Here is a 12,118-nt window from a genome sequence, read left to right on the forward strand (position 1 = left end):
GACACCTGAGTTGAATCCGGTCAGGGCCCGTGACAGGAAATTTGGTGACTCGATCGTCTTTGATTTGCTCTTGATGTGGAATCCGGCTTTTTCTGCTTTATGGATGTGGAGGTTAGAGGGACTGGCTTAACCTACAGCCTGCATTGCCTGAGAGAAACAGGAAATGGCTAGGTCTGCATTAGAATGGCTCTCCTCTTGATGATGGAGTCTAATTGGATCCTTTGAGGATTTCTTGTCGCAATGCGAGATGGTAGCAGTATGGTTAGCTCCGTGGTCTGTTCTTCATGCAGTAAGGCACAGCAAAGTTCGAGATACTGTGTTAGTGGCAACCAGGGATGAATAGTGGACACCAACTTTACCAGCTTTTCCTTAACACAGCCATGTAAATCTCCCTGCTAGGGGAGAAGCAATTGAGCCATAGTGACCTGGCACCAACAATCCTACAGGATCCTCTTTGATATGTAGATAGGGAAGCAGGCTTCAAAGCATGCCTGGGCTGTCATCATGCTACCAGTGTGATTTGGATGGTCCTGGTTCATGTAGATGGCGCAAGAAATGTGTGTTTAAGTAGCATCGTGGATCCCTCTGCTTTATGGGGGAAAGGGAGGTGAGGAGAACAGGCATAAAAGGCTGGTCGCCTCCTTGCTAGAATCATATATACTTCTGACCACAAATTTGGGAACTGTCTGTCTCAGAACTTTCTCTATGCTTAGATACCTCTCTAGTGAATAGAAGGTGTTCTAATCATCCTATTTTTAATGTTTATGCTAGATACTCCCTCAGACTTTTTGCTTAAGACCATGGCTTCTACTACACTTCTGTTAAGGGATTCCGCAGCAGATGAGATTCCAGGTAAGAGCAGATTCTGAGAGCTGACCATGATCATATCTGACCCTTTGTTGCTGCAAGTGTCTGAACCAACCATCCCACCAATCTCACTCTTTCCTGAAATCTGTGACTTGCCCACCTCTCTTGGAGATCTGTCAGATCCGAGTGAGCTCTGGTCGCTGATCGATTATCCCTCCGAGTAGTGTAGTTGTTCTGTTGTGGCTGAACCTGGGTCTCTGCAGAATCCCATCCTCATTAAAGATGAGGATAGTTTGGCTAGACAAAGTGACCCCAAGTCTCTCAGCTCTCCACAAGGTTCCGTAGATGATCCAATCATTGTCAATCTGGATGAAGAGGCATCTCTCAGAGCTGACATTACTGAGTTAGAGAGCAGTAGCCAGAGCTGCAGTAAGAATGGTGGGAGTAATAAGAGCACCCTGATAGGGAGTAAGGATACTCTGGCATTGGGATTAAGGGAAGAAAGGCCTTTGCAAGAGCAGCAGCAGGACTATAATAGCCCCTTTCTGAGACCTGGTCTGCTCCTCCCAGCTGTTAACCGCATGATATCATCTCAAATCCAAGAGTCCAACAGGAGAGGCATTAGTGAGCTTCTTATCTCCAGCTTTGTGATCCATGTTATATGCTGATGGATGATAGGAAGTGTTACCAATGTCAATGACAATATACCCAGCTGCAATGTAAGTACGAAATGGATGTCACCTTTGACAATTGAGTCCACCAATCCCATATCAAGTACTGATGCTGGTGCTGGTAACAGTAACAGTGGCATTGACAGTGGCATGGAGACCAGTGCCAATGGTGGTGATCCCTCCCTGAGCAGTGTCAATATAGATGGCAGCCTCAAGGATGCAGACAGCACACAGGTTATAAATGGGGGTGGCTCTGCCTGCCTCTCAGACTCTACACTTGTGCCAGAAGTCTCAGAAAGTTGACCTAAAGATGCCTCCAATATAGATGACGACAATAAGCAGATGACAGTGGTCCTTACATTAGAAGGCTGCATTCTGGGACATCAAGCACAGGTGGGAGGTAGGCATGAGTTTCTCTATCTAGTGCCAGCATGGCAGTCTGAGGAGGAGATATGCAGGTTTGTACCAGAGCAGCTGAGGCTCTATATAGATAGGATGTCGTTAGGTGCGGAAATGATCAAGACCATTTGCTCTAGGAAATGGGCAGCGCTGTCTTTTCAGCAGCCCAGGAGGTCTTCATGGCCAAAGAAGCTGCACTGATGGTGAATGGTGAAGTGGATTATCTCAGTCTTGGAGTAGTGGTGGCTTCACTTTTTGTTTTAAGAGACATTCTTTTTCCCTTTCTGTCTTCTGTCACTGGCTTTGGGATTTCTCTTAGTATGTACGTCTTAAATACTCGAGCTATCATCCATTCATGTGGCTAGCTTATCGACCATTTTGCGTGGCTCTAGGCCTATAATATACCTATTAGTCTTTTGGCCTCAGCAGCATGCTCTTATCGTGTCTTGTCAGGCATTGGGGATTAGAACATGCTTTTTGTTAATGCAGAGGAGCATAATAGCTAGAAGGGCATCTCATCCTGTACTCTAAGACTTTTCTTAATACAGCACTATCAGGACAGAGTAAAGGTGAAACTGTATGACTTATATTGAATTGGCTCTTATTATAAATAATGAATATTAACTCTCTTTTCTATTTATAATGCTATAATGTTTAACCTAGAAAATTTTAACTCATACATGATATCTACTATGCTATGAACTTTTTCATCAAAGACATCACTTAAATGATAGTATTCTCCATATAATAGAAAAAACTTCTAGATTCACTTTAAGGAGCAAGGAGACAGGGGTCAATATTCTTGAGGAAATCTGAGTCTGCTAATAATATTAGTGTCGAACTGCTAGTCAAGGACTCTGCTTTAAATTCATCATTAGAGGAGCTGCAACTTTGCTTAGTGCAACAATGCTTTGCAGTATGCTGCCTATATATATCCAGATCCCAGCTATGCACCATTGCAAAATGGCATAGGTAGGATGACATATCATCAAATACCTTCAGATCCTTGCAGGTCTCAAGTATACAGCAAATATCTCTATTTCTCTCCATTCTCTTCATGTGCCTGTCTATTAAGTAATGGCATAAGGAAAAGACGTGCCTATATATCTGCGGGCCCTTACCTGAACGGAGGCCAGAAATCCCAAGGCACATAATGCACATATTGGTGGGGACCTTTGAAAGGTCGAACTAAGAGGGGTAATCTTCATCCTTTGTTTCATCCTTGCTATTATTGTCTTTGTCCTAGTTAATTTGTTTCTGTTTACCCTAATAGGTTAGCTCCTGAAGGCCACAAAGAGCAGTCAAATCCTTTGTAACTTGGATCTGTCTCTCTAGTACTGCATTGCCCTCTAATGTCTCTGCTTCAGGCCTGTAAAATACTTCTACAATGCATGCATATTCAGAGAAAACATACTCAGGAACAGGTAGATTCCAATCCGCTTTATTATTAGTCTCTGAAGGGTCTCCTTCTCTTTTAGATAACCCCAGCAGCTGGTCAATCTACTTGTCAACCTCATCCACAGGCATCTTATCAAAGTACTCCTCACGCGCCTTTGCCTTAGCTTCACGATAAAAAGCATCCCTTACCCTAGCAAGCATCTTTTCAATTTCATTGTGCCTCTAGTAAAGTTCTGGATACAGTTCTTTAGCTGCTTCCATAGTTCTGGCCAAGGATTGCATCTGATCTTTAAGCTCTTTCTTTTGCTTTCTCAGCTCAAGTATTTGAGGATGTCATCAGATTGCCTCGAGTTGCTCCTCTAAAGCATCAGTAGGTGCCAGAGGGTCCTAATTTCTGCTCTTTCATATGACTGTATCTAGCAGAGCCAACTGCAAGGGTCGAAGCAAAGCTACCTCCTAGAAATCATGCTGGATAAACTGAGTCTGGTAGTATTTCTCAAAAATCCTGGACCCTGACTGACCCAATGCCCAATTCCTTTCCTGGTCGGTGAACTCACATAAGAGGATATTAGTACCCCAGTTCCACATAGGAGTTGGATGTAAGTATTAGTCAGGGTCAAAGAAAGGTCACTCACAATTTATAGCATTGGCAGTCTAACAGCGCCAATCATAATGAATTACCTTAGTCTCAAAACCTGGACCTTCTCCTGCATGCTGTAGTACTGAATTGCTGGTTTGATACATCATCGGCAATTCTGGATGAACTTCAATGCCATATCCAGTTTGTATAGTACAATAGAGAAGCAGAATCTTCAGCTTTTCCTTCTTCCACTTTATCGGTTGAATTCGCAAGCACTTGGGGATATATAATCTCCAGAACAGCTCAGGAGTGAGTCTCTCATTCCAGAAGGTGCCATCACAGAACGCAAGAGATACAATATATGTGATTAGGCAGTAAGCCAATTAGTAGTCACAATGCATGAAGAACTTTGTTCTAAGACCATTTAGTAAAATTGCTTATAGAAGGAACGACCAAAAGCCTCTTACCCATTAGCTCCTACTGGACGACCTTTAAGGTTTCTGAAATTAATAATTGTATAAGGTACATCTCTCCCCCCTTCTGGGTTCCAAATAAAGAAAAAGTAGATATCTTCCCAGCAGAGCATTGGTAGCAGGTCATTATATCTCAGATACTGAGGAAGATTGCTCTGAAAATCTTTTGCCCCCTGATGGCATCTCTAGCCTGAGACAGAGCTACTGCCGGCCATATCATCGAGGCTAGGTAGAAGTACCCTGGGCCGGCTCCCAGTAATGGCACAGCAGAGCATGAGAAAAGCTTGTTGAATAAGCATATTGCCGTGAGAAACGTATGTTGAATACATCCAGTGGTACCGAAGGATGATTCCAGAATCCTCTGGTTCCAGAATCTCTTTAACTTTGGCCTGCCTGCTGACCTTTTGTTCAGCAGGGAAGGACTGCTCAAGGAACTATCAAGCACTCAGTCACTTCTTCAGAATACCATAGTAGTGAGACAATACCCGCCTCATCTGTTCATGCACGAACTTGTTCACAGGCCGCTTGGCAAACAGTAAGAAATATTGGCATAGCCGTCTCCAATATTCATCATAAGACTGCAAGACCTTCTTTTTTTGATGACTTCCACATCCAGTCAAAGAAAGCCATGTAAACTGCAGGGTCCTCTAAGAGAAGGAACTTTATATAATCTTCCTTTAAGTGGATACAGTATCTAGTAAACCTTTTCTGTCAATATCTACTATTAAATTAACATCCAGCGAGCGAGAACTTGCCTGCGCCAATACTTCTCAACTGTCGCCAATCCTTTGAGAGTCTTGGGCTTGTAGTTTGGTGGAAGCCATCACTGCTGCCGGAACTGCTCCAACCTTGCCCGTGTTTCCTCGCAGAGAATTGGCTCCGTCCAATGCTGATGTTCATCGGGGTTGTCCGGAGGTAAAGACCGTGTGACCATGTTGGTAGTGGAAAGGAAAGAACGTGCTGCTGTAGTTGAAAAGGACAAATTGCAAGGCAAGATACAGGAGAATACAGAGTCCAGGCAGCAGATGAAGGAACAGAAAGATCAAGAGACAAAAGAACGAGGGGAACCAGACCATCCATGGGGGGTCTCTGAGAGTTATATGGCCTGATTGTCTCCAATCGAGACAGATCGAATGAGGAAAATTGGGGACAGGGCCCTCTATGCTGACGGCTATAAGCTAAATGACTGAAAATAGCAGGGGATGGAAGGCCATGAATGCACGAAGGCAACGAAGCTCAAAATGGCCATGCTCTTGGAGGTCGAAAACGACCTCCAGTTATATCACATGACCTAGTCGGCTGGCGTTAAGGCGGCAAGCATTGTGGAGGACGATGTGCAAAGGCCACGAAAAATGGCGCCAAAGACCACGCATTTCGGCGTTGATTCATCAGGTAGATAACTTCTTGTTGTAATTTTAGAATTAATGACTGATACGGAAGCATCACGAGATCATGCAGTGCAAGCGAGAGGCTTGGCTGGATAGGAATTAATTAGATAATTATATTTGCATCAAAGCGATGAAGAGTTAGAATTTCTGTATGTTTTTTTTTCTTTAAGAATTGTTTCTTCTTCACATTTTCCGGCAATACCTGTCCTTCAGAATGTGCACTCCATCTGCATTCTCGTGCTTGTCGGGTTGTTCGGGCAAGGCCAGCCAATCACGTGTGGTGGAATTAGCCAGTCATGATCGGGAACCTGAACCGGGGGGCCACCGCCGGCGTCCCGTTTTTCCTTGGGCATGAGGAAGCTTCTCCAACATCATCACAATCCCAACTTCGCTCGTTGTCCGTCCGATTCGAACCCCCTCTCCCGAATCCCCCCTTAGACCCCTCCAATTGCACCCATTGAACCGCTCAGAACCGCCAGGATGGGTCTCGTCGAGCTTTTCTCCGACATGATCTCCTCCCTGGGCTTCGCTGAGGCCCAGGCTGAGGCTCCTCCGGCGGAAGACACGGACAGCACCAGCGCCGAGGCTGAACAGGAGGAGAAGCCCACTTCTGAGGAGGCAGAAAGCGAAGGAGGAGACAGTGAGGAGCCCGAGCAGGAGGAGGAAGAAGAGCAACCAGAAGAAGAGGAGGCCGAGGACCCCAAGCCCAAGCTCGAGGAGGGTGAGTTTCCCGCAATTGCGGCTCCGCAGCCAGTATGAGGGGCTGCATTGTGATTTTTCGCGATTGATGTCAGCAATCTATCCTTGCATACTCAATCGAGCGTTGCCCTTCCTCCGAGCTCTTCATCTTCACACAAACTTGCAGTCTGTCAGTTGGCAGTTACTGACGATTGATGTGCAGAATGCATCAACTCTGCTCAGTGTGCGCCTGTGAAGCACCACTTCGATGAGTGCGTGGAGCGTGTGACCCGGCAACAGGAGGACCCCGACTACAAGGGACCCAAGGAGGACTGCGTTGAGGAGTGTAAGTTTGGCCAATACTCTTCTCCTTGATCCCAACACCACATATTGCACTCTTGTCGAGATCACTGCGTCAAGCAGGTCCATGGCCATGGAGCTGTGGACTATATGGCTATGAGATGAGGGTCGCTATCATTGGTTTGTTCCTGTTGTGGGCTCTGGGTATACTGACGTTTCTTGACTGTACCAGTCTTCCACCTCCAGCACTGCGCTACCCAGTGCGCTGCCCCCAAGCTCTGGAAGATTCTGAAATAGAGAACTCGCTTCTCGTCAAGGATCTCTCTCATTCTGCAGCCATCCGCCTTTGATGACTCCATATTACATGCATGTTACGAATCATGGATGAAGGAAATGCCTGTGAGAATGGGAAGATCTTTCAGCAACAAATTGATGGCTAAGTTACATTTCTGATGCTCAGCCTGCCGCTTTCGACATGTATCATCAAGCTACGCATGATGTGTTCGACCCGAATTGTCCATCACGCTGGCTTGCAAACTAAAAAGGAAAACCATCTTCGCCATCATGTACAGATAGTTAGTGACTGTCTCCTACCTCCCTATAGGTGTGATTTTACGCCGTGATTATGTTTAGACCAATTTTCCCACCGAACGCTCTTCCCATATATCTGTATATCTGCTCTATCTAGACGTCTACTTTATGATGAAAACTTTAGAACCAGAAATGCACATCCTGTCGAGTCAGTATTTGCCTGGAAGTACGATTAATCATACCAGAGCGAGTTCATCCTACTAGCCTGCTTAAGTATAGCAATAAATATGGTGCACTAAGCCAGGAATGTGGCAAGAAATATAGGAAATACGGTTGGTACATTGGTAAGGAATATAGTGAAGAATTAAGCATTATATCGTCACGGTCGTAAATTCATGTCCATAAGCCATATGCACAGTACATACAGTAAGTTTGATGACTGGTCCCGTGACCAGTTATTGTGCCCTTTTGACTGCGGTCAGGTGGTAAACCCAGCGCCTGCTCGGCAGAATCGATGCTCAACCCAGCATTAGTTAGTCGTCTCAGACCTCTGTCGTCCTTCGATCAACGTCTGTTGTTTCAGCCTCGAGCCTGCGACGGACCAACTTCCGTCCAAACAAACCTAATGACAGCGGGAAAGGAACAGCAACCACCGCCACCACCGCCGAAAAAATCAGCGCGTTCTTCATGTTGTTTGGCGGGCTGGCGTCCGGACCAGCTGTGAGGGCCGTCTGGATGATGGTGAACACCGCCCCCAGAAGCTGCCCGCCCGACCAGCAGAGCGTGCTCCCGACCTCGGGGGAGAAAGGGTACGTGATTTCGACAAGGAACTCCAGTACGACAGGGAGCAGGCTGAAGGAGGAAGCGCCGAGAAGGGCGCAGACGACCAAGGTGGGCGCGATCCCGGCGGGGCTGGAGGGCGCAAATATGAACGCGATATACAGCACAGCCAGGATGGGCACGCAGATCCGTATCGTCGCGAGATAGTGCTTGAAGCGGTCGGTGATCGGGGACACGATCGCGGACGCGGCGAGGCCGATGAGGATCAGAAGACCGCCCGCGATGCCGGCTTCGGTTTCGGAGAAGCCGTACGGATAGAGGATCTGGTTGAGCAGGGCGGACACGCTGTTGAAGAAGCCGACGTAGATTGAGAAGGGGATGAGGATCAGCCAGAACTCGACGGTCCGGACGAGCTGCAGGACGGACTCCCTGAAGGCGGTCTTTTGCACTTCTGATGATGCACTTGGAGGCGTTGGCGGACGCGCGGGGATGAAGAAGGATGGGATACAGGCGACAGTGGACTATATACATCGGAGGTTAGTCACTATCTATACTCCTAGGGATTTGTGTCTGACTTACAATGATGGCAATATACAAGACGATGCTCGGAACATCACCAGGCTGGTTCACCACCAACGAGTCCACTAATTCACCCAGCGCCGCGCCCAACGGGTTCGCCAGCGTCGCCAGAGCCGTGGCACTGGTCCGGCCACGGTCGGAGAACCAGAGATCGCTGTATCGCGTCGGCGCCGTCAGACAGAACGGTTGCGCCAGGCCGATCAGGATCTGCCCGAACGCGACGAGGCCGAAGATGCCGCCGTCTGCTCGGGCGCCTGCATATCGCATCCAATTGCCCACGAGGGTCAGGATGGATGCTGCGACGATGGCGTGCTTGGGGCCGCCTTTGTTGAGGGTGTACATGACGACCCTGTTGTCATCAGCATATATCCCCTGGACGGGTTCGGCAAGAGGCTCGACCTACGGAGTCGCAATGCAAAAGGCAAAGAGGGTCGCCGTGCTCAACCAATTCACCGCGCTCTCCGAGACATCAAAATAATCGGCCGTCGAGGTCGAGATAGAAGCGAAAGTGAGCCACTGTCGTCGACGTTGTCAGTTTATGAAAGTTGCCGATAGAGATATTATTTTGGTCATGGTTACATACTCCCCAGCTAATCACCAGATTCAGCAATGCCAACTGCAAGAGTCCCCAGAACCGTCTCTTGTAGACTTTGTAGGTTGTTGTGGTTGTGATTGCGGTCGCAGTCATCACCATCTGATCTCTTTTGTCATCATCGTTGTTATCGTTAAAGTCATCGTGAGGAGTGTCTATTTTGACGTCACGGTGATTGGGAGAGGATGTGATAGGAAAAGAGTCCTTATCATTTTCATGATCGCCGCTGCTCTTCTTATCATTATCATCATTCATGCCAGGATTCATCTTCATCGTGATGTCCGTCGACATCCCCTGCCAGCATTATTATCACTGGCCATGGGGGAGGGGAAAAAGGACAGAGGCTCATTCATTCATTCAGAAGAGAACTTAGAAAGAAGAGAAACTAAGAAAGCAAGCCAAGATGAGGTACTGCATAGGTAATAATAGCATAGCCATCCATAGCGCTGGAGGATTGGTTCAAATGTTGGTTAGCGGAAAGATCTTACTCCGTCTGTACTACGGTACTATTACCACTACAGTACTACCACTACTAACCCTAGTTACTGTACTATCTCTGGCCAGTAAAAGAAAACAACACGAAACGAGACGGCACAGTGCAGGATCAAAGTTCGTGGACTGGCTGGCCTCCGGATGCGGGGGGAAGGGGGGCCAAACTCGGGAATTAAAAATAATTACTCCGTAGTCCAGTCGGGAGTCTCGGCACCTGGGTGTGGGCTAATGCTTCCAAGATGAGAAATAGAACCTTACGGAGTATTAATTACTAAGGTTACCTACCGGTCCTACCCAAAAAGAATGTTGGGGATTGAGCCCAACCCGACTCGAACGGATAACCTTGCGGGGAAGGATAGCAGCAGCAAAAAAGCGTCACAGTTACATGGAGGATGGCAGATGACAGAGTCAGATGGACAAGATAGCAGCACCTTTTGCTTGGTTTGGTTCGGTTTGTTGAACGCTGGTTATCCAGTTATCCAGGGTAACAGCATACGGAGTATATACTGTACGGCCCTCTCAGTACTGTGCCGCGCAACCGGGATACACCGGATAGCTAATAGCTGAACAAACCAAACGGCAACCTAGGAACTGCAGCGGAGCAGCAGCCTATCATCCTCTAGATACTTTTAACAATGACAGTCGTAATGTATAGCAATTTATCAGAATGCAGTTATGATGTCCTGTCTCTACGAAGGTATATTTGTGAGTAGGTAGCTGTTCAGCGAAGGGATGAATATATTTAAAAGTTTGATAGGTGCGGGGTTGTCGGATAATTAATGGATTAAAGGTGATATTGCCAAATAGAGGCAGCCATGCCCTACGGTCCCTACCTAATCAATCGAGGGAACTAATCTGTTTACCAACCACGTTCGTTGGACCCGATTGTGTGGTACGGAGTACGGAGTATACGGACTCTATGTAGGTAGTACTCAGTACTCTGTACCTACATGTAGGTAATTAATGCCAGACAGCACCCGGTTTCTATATGACTGGCTGGCTGCAAGCTGCCACTTGAAGGTTTACAACGGAGTGTTCCATACATACTTGTCAGTTGCATGTGTTGAATGCACTGAGCAGACAGTCAAATCACAGGAGATTAAAAAATGATCACAAGATCATTTCCTTCACGATCAAGAATAGAATATTCGAGATCGAGTGAACCTCAGAGATAGAAAAGTCGCTCGCGTATTTTTCGTATTGGTGCCGTAGCCGATCGGGTGTGTCGATTCAACTTTCTTTCCGATATATCTAGCAGATCATCGAGGATAAATGCAGAACTCGAGCATTGACGCCTATCATAACCATTATTGATTGGCAGGATCAATAAACGAGATGGGGTCGAAATCGTCGGGTCGGGAGCAGAGGCGTCGACTGCCAATCGGGAGTGGGAACCTAACCTATCCCCAGCGCAACGCACGCGACACGATACGATGCGATGCGAGTTCCCTTAGCGATCTGCATGCCAGTGACAATGAGGCTTGAGGTATTATACAATCAAGATTGGGGTTCTCCAAGGGAGATGGGGAGGGGAATAAATAGATATAACGAGCTTCTTCCCTATTTGTTACCGGTTAATCTCAACCACTGTCTTTCCTCTTCGTCTTGCCAATCGATAGCATCCAGGTGAAGCTATCATCAACTGAAAGATCGAAATCACCACGGCTCCAGCTGCGAACGGCGCTGCCGCCGCTTCTCGCCCATACCCCCCGGGAATCCACCTGCCCGCATTGACGTGGTTCCGCGACGACGCCCGTCAGGATATTGACTGGGAGGTGCAAGAGAAGCACTTGGAGTTTCTGATCTCGTCGGGCCTGCATGGGAGTGAGTATTACCACGACCTATCAATAAAAAATTGTTTTTGAAAGAAACGATCCTAACTACTCGACAGTCGTCATTGCCGGCACAAACGGGGAGGCCGTCTCCCTCTCGGTAGAAGAAAGATGCGAGCTCGTCCGTCGAACTCGAGAGATCGCCCGCAGACTCGGCCGGGCAGACATCCCCATCACGCTGGGTTGCAACGCAGGATGCACGCGAGACATCATCGACTTGACCATCGCAGCGAAGAATGCCGGCGCCGACTTCGCCCTGGTCCTCATCTCGAGTTTCTTCCACTTCGCCATCGATAACGAGGCGATTATCTCGTTCTTCAAAGAGATCGCTGACGCCAGCCCCATCCCGGTCGTCATATACAACTACCCAGCCGTGGCAGGAGGTCTCGATATCACCTCTGACATCATTGACGCCCTCGAAAGCCACCCCAACATTGTGGGTGTCAAGTTTACCTGCGGTGGCATTGCCAAGGTGGCTCGCGCTGCTGCTGCATTTCCCCCGGAGCAATTCAGCACCTTTGCTGGCCAGGGCGACTGGTTGGTTCCTGCTCTGACGGTTGGAGGCCAGGGTTGTATTACTGGCCTGGCCGACCTGTACCCGAAAGTGAGTGTTGATCT

General features: G+C 47.7%; 3 protein-coding genes across 3 annotated transcripts; 1 reads left to right on the plus strand and 2 right to left on the minus strand.

The window, feature by feature from the left end:
• Window positions 1-4,513: 4,513 nt before the first annotated feature.
• Window positions 4,514-4,822, minus strand: VTN77DRAFT_6120 (uncharacterized protein; the record flags this gene model as incomplete). The annotated part of the gene is made up of 2 exons (XM_069422364.1): window positions 4,514-4,762; window positions 4,814-4,822. 2 exons carry the CDS (start codon window positions 4,820-4,822, stop codon window positions 4,514-4,516), a joined length of 258 nt encoding a protein of 85 aa, XP_069276375.1.
• A 1,374-nt stretch (window positions 4,823-6,196) lies between these two features.
• VTN77DRAFT_6121 (uncharacterized protein) lies at window positions 6,197-6,991 on the plus strand (the record flags this gene model as incomplete). Its single annotated transcript, XM_069422365.1, has 3 exons — window positions 6,197-6,437; window positions 6,618-6,740; window positions 6,927-6,991. 3 exons carry the CDS (start codon window positions 6,197-6,199, stop codon window positions 6,989-6,991), a joined length of 429 nt encoding a protein of 142 aa, XP_069276376.1.
• A 776-nt stretch (window positions 6,992-7,767) lies between these two features.
• On the minus strand, window positions 7,768-9,467 carry VTN77DRAFT_6122 (uncharacterized protein; the record flags this gene model as incomplete). Its single annotated transcript, XM_069422366.1, has 4 exons — window positions 7,768-8,526; window positions 8,585-8,933; window positions 8,988-9,100; window positions 9,168-9,467. The coding sequence occupies 4 exons, from the start codon at window positions 9,465-9,467 to the stop codon at window positions 7,768-7,770; spliced, it is 1,521 nt and encodes a 506-aa protein (XP_069276377.1).
• Window positions 9,468-12,118: the final 2,651 nt, after the last annotated feature.

The sequence above is a fragment of the Rasamsonia byssochlamydoides genome, assembly GCF_041956645.1.
Source record: "Rasamsonia byssochlamydoides strain NRRL 3658 unplaced genomic scaffold VTN77scaffold_46, whole genome shotgun sequence".
Taxonomy (NCBI): Eukaryota; Fungi; Ascomycota; class Eurotiomycetes; order Eurotiales; family Trichocomaceae; genus Rasamsonia; species Rasamsonia byssochlamydoides.